Source organism: Hydractinia symbiolongicarpus, chromosome 12 (assembly GCF_029227915.1).
Source record: "Hydractinia symbiolongicarpus strain clone_291-10 chromosome 12, HSymV2.1, whole genome shotgun sequence".
Lineage (NCBI taxonomy): Eukaryota > Metazoa > Cnidaria > Hydrozoa > Anthoathecata > Hydractiniidae > Hydractinia > Hydractinia symbiolongicarpus.
The window spans coordinates 6497771-6511384 of NC_079886.1; the positions used below are offsets into that span (position 1 = coordinate 6497771).

The 13614-nt window shown below is 32.8% G+C and overlaps 2 protein-coding genes across 2 annotated transcripts; one reads left to right on the forward strand and one right to left on the reverse strand.

Moving 5' to 3' along the window:
* Window positions 1–20: 20 nt before the first annotated feature.
* Window positions 21–3336, reverse strand: LOC130621195 (uncharacterized). The gene is made up of 6 exons (XM_057436512.1): window positions 2268–3336; window positions 1830–1996; window positions 1187–1191; window positions 377–429; window positions 196–243; window positions 21–94 (listed from the first exon to the last, which is right to left on the reverse strand). Exons 1-6 carry the CDS (start codon window positions 3334–3336, stop codon window positions 21–23), a joined length of 1416 nt encoding a protein of 471 aa, XP_057292495.1.
* Window positions 3337–8574: 5238 nt separating this feature from the next.
* Window positions 8575–10729, forward strand: LOC130622064 (uncharacterized). The gene is made up of 2 exons (XM_057437458.1): window positions 8575–9005; window positions 9080–10729. The coding sequence occupies exons 1-2, from the start codon at window positions 8942–8944 to the stop codon at window positions 10591–10593; spliced, it is 1578 nt and encodes a 525-aa protein (XP_057293441.1). The 5' UTR covers window positions 8575–8941; the 3' UTR covers window positions 10594–10729.
* Window positions 10730–13614: the final 2885 nt, after the last annotated feature.

Consider the following 13614-nt stretch of genomic DNA (forward strand, 5'->3'; position numbering starts at 1 on the left):
AGCCGAAACATAATCTCATTTTAGACTAAATTCGACTTAAGGGGAACTTCGTTTAACTCGAACATTTGTTGAGTCGAACTATCTTTCCCGGTTCCTTAGAAGATCAAGTTACCGGGAGTTAAATGTCTTTTTTCGAGTTCGAAAGCGTAATAGGCGAAAAGCCAAATGATTGTGGCACTTTTTTATTCGACTTACCTTTTTCTAACTTTAACAAAGCTTTGTACCTTGTCACAAAATTCTTATCTATATGAAGTCGTTAAACCATTTTAAACAAAAATAGACGCAGCTCTCATGAACCTTCATAAAATGAATGTGCATTTAAAAAAACATTCGACAGAAAATCGGATTTCAAAAAAACATTCGAAAAAGTTTTAACGCTCTGTTTCCACTCTGATAATTCGATCTACAGAGAAGTTTGGCGGAGGAGATCTGAAAATTGATTCAAAATATAGAGGTTTTCGCATTACATAGATTCGAATAATAGAAAGTAAATTATAAGTGTTTCTTAACGAAAATTGTCGGTGACTTTGAATTCGTTCAAATTATAGAAAGATTCGAACGATAGAGATTCGGATTACAAAGAGTCAACTGCATTGTAAATTTTAAGGTACATATTGTGTCACATTTGTAATTCCTCACATGAACCGCAGTATTTATTTAAGGTTTCTTTTTATGGACGTAGATACCCAGGTAACAGAACCTAGCCAGGCAGCCAGTATTTATCCTGTTCTGTTTAGGTTTTTATTCAGTTTGTTGCTTTTTATCGTAGCCAACATTACTGTTTTTATTTTGTGTTATCTTTACCAATCCGACCTGCAACTTACTACAGTACCTATACCTGAAAAGTAAAAGAGTTTCACTTTTTAGTAGCTTGATACAGTGAGCTGTTAAATAAATAGGAAGTTACATGTTTTATATCTTACTTTGTAACTTTTAACAGGTTGTAGCTGGGTTTTTATCTTAGCAGGTGATTAATTTTGGAACTCTCACAAACCCAACCTTAGTAAGGTTCGTGAGAGATAAATTAGTGGAACTTGTTAGTGCATTTCAGCCCGTAGAATTTTTAAACATTAGCTCTCGCAAAAAATTGAGCTCATATGAAAGACCTTCGTGACTTGTCTAGAAATGGCATTTTTTTGAAAAATCTTAAGTTTCACTAATTATGCAAAATCACGACGTCATATACTTGCTCTTAAACATGTAATTGACATTATTGAGCATAATTATAGTATAGGATGGAAAATATGTTAAATGATCAAAACGCCAAACATATCTTACAACCAAAAACTATTATTAGATACCAGAAAGAAAATGAAATCAGTTATTTTCAATACTTTAATACATACATACTTTAATTAAGAAAGAAAGAAAGAAAGAAAGAAAGAAAGAAAGAAAGAAAGAAAGAAAGAAAGAAAGAAAGAAAGAAAGAAAGAAAGAAAGAAAGAAAGAAAGAAAGAAAGAAAGAAAGAAAGAAAGAAAGAAAGAAAGAAAGAAAGAAAGAAAGAAAGAAAGAAAGAAAGAAAGAAAGAAAGAAAGAAAGAAAGAAAGAAAGAAAGAAAGAAAGAAAGAAAGAACAGCCACAATTTTTTATTGGAACTGGCTATATATTATGACATAAAATAATATATTTATTTGTGCTGAGTATAATTACAGGTCGTAAAAGCAGGCTTGCGTGGAAGTGAATACGATCATATATCAACCCTATATCATTATCACGAGAATGTCATTTCATTGATTATATCTGCAGTGGACACGACAAAGTTACCAACCATGCATACAACAGCAAGTAAACAAATAAACACCAAAAATATCTTTTTGATGAATGTTACTTCATGTAGCCTTGAATATATTATATTAGGATAGATCACCGTAGAGAGCACCAACAACGTACCACCACATAAAGACAAAATGGATTGAAAGTTAGGTACAATTAGACATACTATGGTTGTAGCCAGCAATCCAAAAGTTCGTAAAACCAGTCTTTTCCAAGTAAATTCTAAATAGAATTAAAAACAAAATAAAAAAACATTAAATATTTTATTTTGGTTTGTCTGTTTAGTATTCATATTACTGTAGAAAGTTTATCATTTCTTCAAAATCAAACTACCATGTTCAAGAAATGATAGACTTTCCGCAGTAAAAAAACATTAAAGCCTTTTCCACTAACCAATCAGATAATAATCAATAAGAAAAACTCAATTGAATAGTTTCTTCAAACCTTTTTATGTAACAGACATATTTTAATATTGAATAGGTGTTGGTCTTACCTACAGGTATATCAAGTCTTGCTTCCACATTCGTCAGTAACGGATTTAAAAACAAAACTGCAGCCAACAGAAAATGCAGAGATACACCAATTTGAACTGCAACTAAACACCCTTTCAGTAGTGTTGCATCTGTCAATAAAAACGCTTGCAGCAATGTGTCAGTTGTTGTGGACTTCATGTTGCCTTGAAAGATTTCGTGCATTATTATGCAATAACCCAAATTAATAAATGCTATCATTCCATAGGTAGCAAGAATACTGCGGTCCATTTTCTTTGGCTCTCTTGCGAAGACAGTTATTTCAGGACTTACTAACGCAATACCCGCTAATGAGAAAAACACTGTGCCAAATGTCCTGAAAAAATTGTCATATTGTTTTTTAACATATTTGTTATCAGGTGTTGCAAGCATTTGATCTGTTAGTAATAGATAGGCACTCGCACCAAGAATGAACAATAACGACAAGTAGGACATTGCCAGAGCAATAAAAGCACTCTGCTTTAAGTCCTTGTAAAATCCAAGTTGTACAAAAGGGAAAATGCTTACTGATGAAATTACAACCCAAAATCTCACGTTGTTTATTTTAGAAATACCAGAGATCGATAAAATTTCACTAAGTACTGTGGAAGACATTAACATTTGAGATATCACAGAGAATGCGAAATTCATGTAGAGCGTTCCTACCACTACATTTTTAAACAAATTTCCGCCAGCTAATAGAGCAACTTTCACATATGGCGCTCTAATCAATTTTTCATTCTTGCATGCGTCAAGCATTTTTAAGCAGGATTCATTCATCAAATGGTTTGAGTAACTCACAAGCAGTAAAACAACTATGAAGGTTATTATCCATATCGGTAAGCCAACTAGATTAACAGTGTATGGTAGAACAATTACAAAGCTACCGAAAACCAAACTCATCGTAATAGCTGTAACTTCCACTGGATCAATTTCCTTGGAAGATAATACAGATACCAAATTCTGTAAATGCATTTTACCCCAATTCATATTGTCATTCCCTTCCAAAGCACTTTCTGAAGACAACAATTTTTCATCTTGATAATCTTCCATTCTTACATTACATAGAAAATAGAAAAAAACTTTCCAAAACTCACTAAAAGGTAGTTATACGCATGCGCACTTTTCACTTCTTTAGTCTATATAAGTACCCAAAAATATCCGATGAATATTCACAAGAGTCACACCAAAGTCAAGAAATGCAGCCCAAACGACTATACTTCAATTGATATTTAATTGAGATAGGACTTTTCCTGTCTTCCAAGCAACATGGTTTCAATGGAACATTCGTGATCGTACAGTATCATTAAATTTTTTTTTCAAAATTCAGAACTGGCCATGACCTACAGAATCTTTTATTGTAAGTTTAAGAATGTTCAGGTTGATTTAATCTCTTCCTAATCTGATTTTAAAATTAATAAGCAGGAAAGACATTTCTTCACGGCAACACTCTGCTCCAATGATCTTTCGAGAAAAGACATGGTAAATTCATTAGTAATAAAACAGCTTAGAAGATTTAACCCTATCCTGATCCCGTCCCCTTAGTAACTCTTTTTTGATATGCTGTACGCTTATGAAACTTACTTAAAGTTCTGATAACCTTAAATTCTGTAATAACTACCACACTAACAAATAAATGACAATGTTTTAGAACTAATATCTATATTTATTACTAGCAACTCGTTTAAACATATCCATAGCTGTTTGAGATTTAAAAGAAGCAAGTTTTAGAGAGAAAATCAAAATTAAGACGCTTAACTCAAGATAACCCAAATTATTTCACATGTTATCGTGGTAACAGTATTTTTTAACCTGCGTTAAAACGTCTTGGAACTTTATAAGTATATGTGACGATGATAATTTTTTCATGCTTGAGGTTTTCACAACATAATTCCGACTTCGAATGATAAAGTTTGTTGTGATGAGATGACGCCAAAGTTGATAAACTAAACATTAAAATTTATGTAACTAAAATTTAAATGAAAATTTATGGTTACGAAACATTTCTTTTAATCTTACATGCTTTGTCAAAATTACCAAATACAACACCTCACTTAAAAAAGTTAGTTTATAATGCTATACTTCTAAACTCTAAAGTCTCAACAAACAATCAAATTTTTTCAAAAAGATATATATTCGCTTTATTGCTTTTTTATATATCTACAGCGTTCCTCTGTCTTGCTACTTGCTGTACCATTTTGCGCAGAGACAGACAGACGTTGGCTATTATTATAGAAACTAGCCGGGAATCCCGGCGTCAAAAGACCTGGGTAAGTCACAAGTCAAGATGTGACCCGCCGTTGAACACTCTGTGGAACACTTATTAAGAGCCATAAACTGTGCCACACAATCAGGTGGAGCGCTTTAGTACAGTTAAATGGTGTTACACAGGTGTATAAGGATAATACCCTTTTGAAAAAAACTTTCTTGCATACTCTATTTAAATGAAAACACAAGAAACAGTCCTTCGCTTTTTCCACAGGGCTAAGCGGTTAGTCCAGGTAAAAATTGTTGGACATTCGTACAGGCGTGATTCCCAAGAAAGTTTAAAAATTAATTGTCACAGTGGGCTGACCCGCATAGGCATAACAGCCTTTTCCAAAAACAGGCTATTGTTAACACTGAGCTGACCGCTTAGTACAGTTAAACAGACTTGAACAGTACCCTTCTCCAAAAAAACTTTATCACAACTTCGGTTTAAATGACAACACAGGAAACAGCCTGTTGTTACCCCTCCAGCTAAAGCAATTGCTCAGCCATTTTATTTGCAAAAGATTTTTTAAGAAAATAATTAAATATGTATAGCTACCTAGCTAAACTGCATTTAGATAAGATTTATTGCTGAGAATATTGCGATATTGATAGCCAAACTGAATTTTTATACTATCACTTTTTAGGTAAATATATGAGATAGCTAAATAGCTATATCCTCGACATAAAAATAAATGTTGGGTTGGAGAAAAACCTCTTATACCAAACAAATTTAGTAAAAAGTAACGTTATTAGCTAATAGAATATTCGTTCCTAGCCAAAAATCCTAAAACTGGCCCATTTAAGATCTGCACGTAGCTAAAAAACGTGACAATATATTTATCTTCACATTTTAGAACATAAAAAAAACAAATATTACAAATATAAAAAGCTTATAGAAGACAAAAAGGTGAAACAGACTTAGAAACAACACTGACCACCATTACTTTTTAAAAACTAAAATGGCCATCATGTTTCTTCGTTGGCATGTCTAGGCCGCGAAAGTCTTGATTGGTTTTTAAAAGAATCAGGCGTTTCGATTGGTATACACGTGCGAGCAGTCAAAACAAAGTCAGTTAAACTGTCAGTAAAACCATCCTATTTGTTTTCTGTGGTTCCTGGGCGAAATCGGCGATTAAGGTCACGGGGGTAAATTATTATTGAAAATGGCGCATTTAAATAATGAATTCATTTTAATCACTTTGTTTTTTAAGTTAGAGGTTTATCAATTAAATTAATTATATTATGTAACGAGATAAATTATTTTCTGTAATTTATTTTGATAAATCATAAGATTTCCAATTAAACAACCCCCTGGTTTCTAAAAATTCGAGAAAAGATCAAAGGAATAACGGTAACCCTTTTGAACAGACAAAATATGGCTATTATTATAGAGATATTTAAAAACTATATAATGCTTACCAGCTTGCCAAGTGTGAGAGCTTTGAAAAATAAACTTGATTAGAATATTTAAAACTTTTCTTGACATTGATTTTATGACTCACTTTATTAACATTGAAAAAGTTGTGATCACCCCATTGACTTCTAGTGAGCAAATGAACTGAAAAATATGCTTTTAAATAAATAAATATAAATTCCATAAAGAGTTTACTTTACAATTGAATTTTATAACATTGGCACAAAGTGAAATTTAATTAACACAAAGGCACAAACAAGTGAATAAATTTTTACATTTAAACACTTGGGTAACTACAATTGACAACAAAACAGGACTGGCGGAGCCGGGGGGAGGGGGCAGGTAAGGTTTTTGTTCGACCTTCTGCTGATATTGTTTTCGGAGATGTAGTTTGGAGACTTAAAAGATGTCTTTATGGTTTGGATGATGCCCCAAGAGCATGGTATACTAGAATCAAAATCACATTATCAAGTTTAGGTGCTAAGATGAGTGTATATGGCCCAGCATTTTTCATGTGGCATGAGAATAATCAGCTAATAGGATTGTTAGTATGCCATGCTGTTGCTTTACTTATTGTGGTTCGGGACAGTTTCATGACAAAGTCATTGCGTAGTTAAAGAATTAGATTAAAATCAGTTCTGAAGCTAGTTCATGTTTTAAATATTTGGGTCTCAACATCAGTCAAAACAGCAATGGCATCAGAATCAATCAAGATCGGTGCATTCAGAGCTTGAATGCGGTAACTATTGAAAGGAAGAAGCAATCTCATTAAATTCTTGATGCTGCTAAAAGGTCAGAATTGAATTCAATTACTGGTCAGCTATCTTGGGTTACTGGTCAGACACGGCCTGACATTTCATTTAATTCTTGCATTGTGGCCAATGCTGGTAAGGAACCAACGGTGGAACATCTGAGACTTGCCAACAAGGCTGTTAAGAAGTTGAAAGAGAGACGTGTGTCACTGAGAATACCGGTAATTTCTAACAAAGAAAAAACAAAAATACTATGTTTTGCTGATGCAACTCATGCAAGTTCGAAATGTGGTTCTTAACAGGGAGCATCAATCATTTTTCTTGGTGATAGTAAGAAAGTGATTCCTATAGTGTGGCAGCCAAAGAAATTATCTAGGGTGACTAAAAGCCTATTAGCTTCAAAAACAATGGCTTTAGGTGTGGATTGAAATTATGTTCAAACTTATTTGGTTTGAATTGAAAATATGTAGAGTTTGGCCACTTCATTCAGAAGTGGCCAAACAATAATAATATCACAACATTAACATTCCACTGAATGTTAATATTGTCATATTATTATTGTTCTTTTAATAACTAGTATAAGATACTGGTGAAGCTTTCAATATACATGTTCAAGGTGGGACAACCATATGAACTTTTAACATGAATTTTTTCCCATAAAATGTAGAAACTTGCAAACTGATTTTGTAATCCCCTGGCACTTTAAAATCCTATCGTACTTTGTAGTTTGTTTTTGTCACACTTTGTAATCCCAACACACTTTGTAACCCATTTGGTCGCAAATTACAATCATCTCGTATCGCACTTCGAAATTCCTCAACTTGTCAAACTTCGTAATCACACCTTGCCACACCAAAGTGTGGCAAGGTGGCAATCTCTTAAGAAACATAAAATAAAGGACTGTTGAAATTGAAATTTACATACATAAGTGCTAGGGAAATAAGAAGAAAAAACTTAATTTCGCGAATGAGTTTGCCAATACTTATCACTCGGTCTGATCTTGAGTTCTTTACAATATACAGAGTTTTTATCTCAAACAAACTGGAGACTGGGACAGCATTTTATTTTATTGAATATCTTTTACCATTAAGACATTGGAAATAAAAACCAAACTAAAATTGCGGGGTAAAATGTCGACATTAACTATAAATTGAAGAAATAAAGTAATTTTGAAGATTTTTTCAAGTAGAATTGTGTGACCAAACTATAAGTTTTTATACGATTTTTTATTCCATTTAACGAGGTCTTTTGATTAGTGTACGACGTTATGTTTTCTGCAAAGATAAAATTCTCATGGACCGTAAATCATGATGCATAATAATGGGGACTTAATTAAAAGGTGCACCCTGGATATTGAATCTCGTGGTCATAAAGACTTCACTTAAAGTGAACAATTTGCAGTTGCCCTAGTCGCAATTTTGTTTAACGAAGATCCAAAGAAAACTGAGTAAAAGGTATTTTTGTTTGAATTTAAAAAACAGAATATAATGTGATAACATCTACCAATGCGAGAAAGAAGAAGAAACATTGACTAAAAAAGGTCTTTGAAGTCTCACCTCAGAAAAAATACGATGCTATCCTGAAAATTGAGTTTTTCAAGCCGATAAAATATTCAGTTTCAAAAGCTTAGAAATATTTTGAATAGAAAGTTAAATTGGAGTGAAAAAAGCTTAGAGTTCATCTTAAAATATTATAATTATATAATAATATATATATATAATATATTACATATAATATATAACACAAAACCTATCAAAGTCTCCTTGCTCTAAAGATTACGAAATCACATGCTATTGAATATCTACATGTATTGAGAAGAAACATCTCAGCTTAATTACTTCTCATCTTTCATGATGAGAAGTAATCATTTTTCCAAAAATATATCCAATAATTTTTCCATGTATAGAACACAAACAAGAAAATTATTTTTGCATAAGGCTTGAGGTAGGATACGTAATTCTTTCCTTTTGAGCCGATGCTTGAGCTAGTCTTTTGCCCCCTTACTTATATCATCCTAATAATACTTACGTCAGCCGAGCACTTTTTTCACTTGATCACTTAAAACAGTGAAACTTGTCTTAAAAAGTGAATTACATCATTGTAAACAAAAGCAACGAAAGCTTTTTTTCATTAAAATCAATAAAAAAAGTGAAAGGTCACTTCGCAAAATTTAAACTTTCGTTTCCTTTAAACATCTATAAAATTAATTGTTTGGTGACACTGAAGTGGAGCTGGGAAAATGAAAAAATATTATTTAATATTTTTCCATATCATTTTTTTAGTATTTCAAGACAAACACTCAGGTAATTTTTTTCTTTCCATATAAAATGTCATTTTCGTTAAAAAAATGCTTGACTATTAAGAATATTCTCAATAGATGCCGATATTTTCATTTCACAACGAAATGGAAGAGATGGTGCGTCGTGTGGAACTATCTTCCTACCTTGTTTATCCCTACAATATGCATTAGCCTACAGAGTAAAACCAAAAGAACATATTCGGTTGGATGGGGGAGAAAAGAAACCATATGTGTATGTTGTAAACAAACCAATTCATATCACAAATGAAATTTTCATCTCAAGTTACCAAAACGACTACATTCGTCCTATTATATTGATGGTAAATAAAAAAACGTATTTATTCGAATCCCGTGGTGAAAAAGGAATAAAAATTGATGTTAGAAATATCGACTTTCGAAATATATCTCTCCTAATATTAAATAACGCATGCAATGTGAAGATTGTTAATTGCAGTTTCAGAGACGCTCCAACTGCTGTGTTGTTTCGAAAAATACCCAAACAAAGTAACTGGTTAGAAACAGTTACAATTTATATATTGAACAGTAATTTTTTTAATTCCACAGCCACAGAGATATGTTGCATAAGAAATATTGAAGTAGTCTTGGAGAATTGTGTTTTTCAAGGTGATAAAAGGTATACACTAAACATTGAAAGAATTTCACAGCATGGTGTGGTGAATGTTACAAATTGTTACATAGACGCTCAACGAGGACCTAATTTGCACTTCGGAAGAAAATGTATTTCATCGGTTAATGTCCTCAATACGTCGTTTATCAACAATTATTTTGATGCTGCATTGTGTGGATTATGTTTAGACTTATGTTTAAACCTAGTTATCGAGAAATCAACTTTTTTAGGACATAAACCAGCTGTTGACATAAGCAGAGTTAAAAACGCTGAAATTACACATTGCAATTTCACAAAAAATCATAGGGGTGCAATACGAAGTTCAAGCAGCACCTTTGTTGCAAACAAATGTAATTTCTCTTATAACACTGGCTTGGCAGGGGGGGCTATATTTAGCAGCAATAGTGTAGCAAAAATAAACCATTCTATATTTTATCACAACTCTGCATTATATTCTGGTGGAACCGTACATGCTGTGTCGAGTGGATCATTTCCTCCAACTTTTCTGTTTGTACAAAATTCTGAGATGTATGCCACACCTACATATGGCTTTACTGCCGGTATAATAATACGTTCTGACATAGAGTTATACCTTACAAACGTATTATTATCAATATTAAAATCGTCGATAGAGTTACCACTACTTGAAATTTTGAATTTGGAAAGGTCAGATACATATTTTCGGCAAAAATGGGTGAGTAATGCTAATATGTCCTGTCCAAGAAATTATAAAGTCGTTCTTCCATCCCAATATCCATATATTTCAGCTCGATGTCGGCGTTGCCCAAAAGGAATGTACAGCATAGCTAAAGACACTTTGCAAATTCTAAAGACAATTGGAAAAAAGCCATTCATTGTTGTAAAAAAATCAAACTTCAGCTGCATTGCATGTCCTTCCATCCCAATATCCATATATTTCAGCTCGATGTCGGCGTTGCCCAAAAGGAATGTACAGCATAGCTAAAGACACTTTGCAAATTCTAAAGACAATTGGAAAAAAGCCATTCATTGTTGTAAAAAAATCAAACTTCAGCTGCATTGCATGTCCTTCTGGGGGTAGATGTGAATACAATATTCAAAGTAGAGGGAATTTCTGGGGCTATGTTAAGAGAAAGAATCAAATACGATTTCTACCTTGTCCATCGTATTACTGTTGCTCACGTAAATGTGAATCCTACAATGACTGCAACAAATACAGAGAAGGAATTTTGTGTGGAACCTGCAAAAAAGGTTTTCATCTGAATTACTTTAACGAAGACTGCGTTCAAAACAATGATTGCCATATAATTTCATCATGGATGCTACTTACATTGTATACTGTCTCTTATGTACTCCTGCTAATGTACTATAAAAGTGTTGTGACTTTTTTAAGTAATGCTCTTTCTAAGCTTTGCTCCAATAAGACAAAAGTTAATTCATCTCATAGCAAGGGAATTTGTAATGATCATGAACAATTACTAGGGTATGCAGCATTTCTTGAGGACGCTGAAATTAACGATGAAAATAACGTGATTGACGACAAGGAAGACAATCTCACGCTACTGTTTGGAGAAGAAACAGTAGAAAAAGAATTAAAATGTGAAAATGAAGCAATGAAAAATGACATTAACAAAAGCATCATTGGTTCTGGTATGAAAACTATTTTCTTTTTCTTTTACCAAATGGAAATTTTGTTACATATTCCAACCGCAGAAGAGGACCGTTATAACTATTTGAGACAATTAAAAAATGCGATATCGAATATCTTTAATCTGCAAATGGTTCAGTCTCACCTATCTAAACTCTGCTTCATGGAGAATCTTGATGCAGTTTCTAAACAAATCATTAAAGCCAGCAACGTGTTTATGCTTCTTTTGGTGCTTGTTGTTGCTGTTGGTATTATTACCATGTTCAGCCTAATAAAGAAGAAGGTAAAATCAAAATGTTTCGAATATTTTAGTAAATATCAAATCACTGACAAAATTCGGAACTGCTTCATACAAGTTGCATTACTTGGCTATACCAGTGTGACCACATTTTGTTTCACCATGCTTCATTGCGTCGAGATAAACAACAAGAAACACTTGTTTATCAAAGGTGATGTTGTGTGTTACACATGGTGGCAATATTGCATTCTTTTCGTAACATTGTTATGGGTATTACCATTTGGAGTTTCGATATGTCTGTCAATCAAAATGCTACAAGAAAAGAAATTGCGCCTAAAAATGTTTTACATTACTTTAGTTTTTCCACCTGTGTCATTTTATTATTACTTGCAGCATGTTTGCCGCCCAACCACGGTAAATGTTAGCAGAGAGGAGCTTACAAAAATGCATAGCATATGTGAGTTATTCACAGGGCCATTTAGATCAAATATCTCTGGTCAGTTTAATTGGGAATCAGTGATAATTATTCGGCGATTATTGATTGCTGTCATTTGTAATTTTGTGGTGAATCCAATTGCACGAATGTTGTTGACGTTACCTTTGCTGTTATCATACCTGGTTCACCATTTGTGTGTGTCACCATACCGTAACAAGTTGTTAAATCGTTTGGAAACCATTTGTCTGTCAAGTTTGTTGATTATTAATATGGAGAATCTATTGTTTGCCTTTCTCTACATGAACGATCAATCAAGTATACCTGGCATTAAGGAAATCACAAACGTTTGTGTTTGGATTCAACATATTATTTTAACAGCGCCATTGTTTATTCTTGTTGTTGTTGTTGTTGTTGCTATTTTCTGGGTGGTTGTTGTTGCAGTTAAGAAGTGTATGCAACGGAAGCAAGATTAAGTTCAGAGTGAAGATAAAACGCTATAATACTCTTTAATGTTGATATTCTCCCCTGCTCCCTTGATTATATATTTAAGTAAAATGTTATTTGTAAAAAGGGTTTACATAAATTTGCTAATAACACTTGTCAACTTCACCTTACCGTAATTTTAAAGTCGTAAATTCCCCTTAATGACTTTTTTAAACTTGCGATTTGAATAAGAATATTTCCTTCATCAAGTTTTGTCAATTTTATGGTAATTTTTAGCAGAGTATTTTAAAGGTATTGTTTACTTGCATGCTTTGTTCTTTAATTTGTTAAATATGTGTAATAATACCCAAATAAAATTGTTTTGAAAACTGGTGTTATGTTTGACATTTTCGTGTTCATCTCTTCTTATAGTTTGTCTTAATATGGTAACGAGGAAGGAAAATGTATTTGTAGCCAATCCGCTTGAATTTATTAGAATGTTTAGCCAAACCCTAAATATTTAGCCTTAAAAGATGACCATAGTCTTCATTTCCCATGTGAATATGTATAATAAGTCTCTTTTTCCCTGTGTTTTTTAACATTCCCACCTTTAAATTTTATAATACATTTATATAATATATTTTATAAACATCTATCGTCTTTCAGGACCGTTGACTTCATCTTGCTCAACCAAATGTTATTTCTCCTCGATATCTGACAATGAAGAAAAGGGGGAAAATAGAATATTGGTGTGTGTTGACTGTCCTTTTTTAAACAGAAAACAGGAAAAACTGTATTCTACTTTGAAATGGATTCATCGTTGGTCAAGTCCATAACAACCTGAGAAATAGGTCAAACAAGGTATAAAGTTGATTCGAGATACCTGCATTGCTTTGTCACACTTTGTACAACATGAAATATTTAAGTGCAGAGAAATTGCAGTATGTTTTCCATAAAATGCACAAAAAATTCTAAAAATGTTTTTTAAGTGGATTTTTCCACAGGTCTAAACAACCAGTCTGTTATAATAATACTCCACATTAAGGAATAACTGAAATAACATGTCACGTTTGCTAAACCATTCCCAGTATATAAAGTGTAAACATAACAGATGAATATCAGATTCTTCAATTTCACAAAACAATTTAACAGAATTTGTTACAACCCTTTATAGATATCTCGTCGAAGAGACATCTCGTTGAATACATTCTCGTCCAAGACCTTTGTATCTCAAAGAGTTCTGTGGTCGAAGACGTGAAGA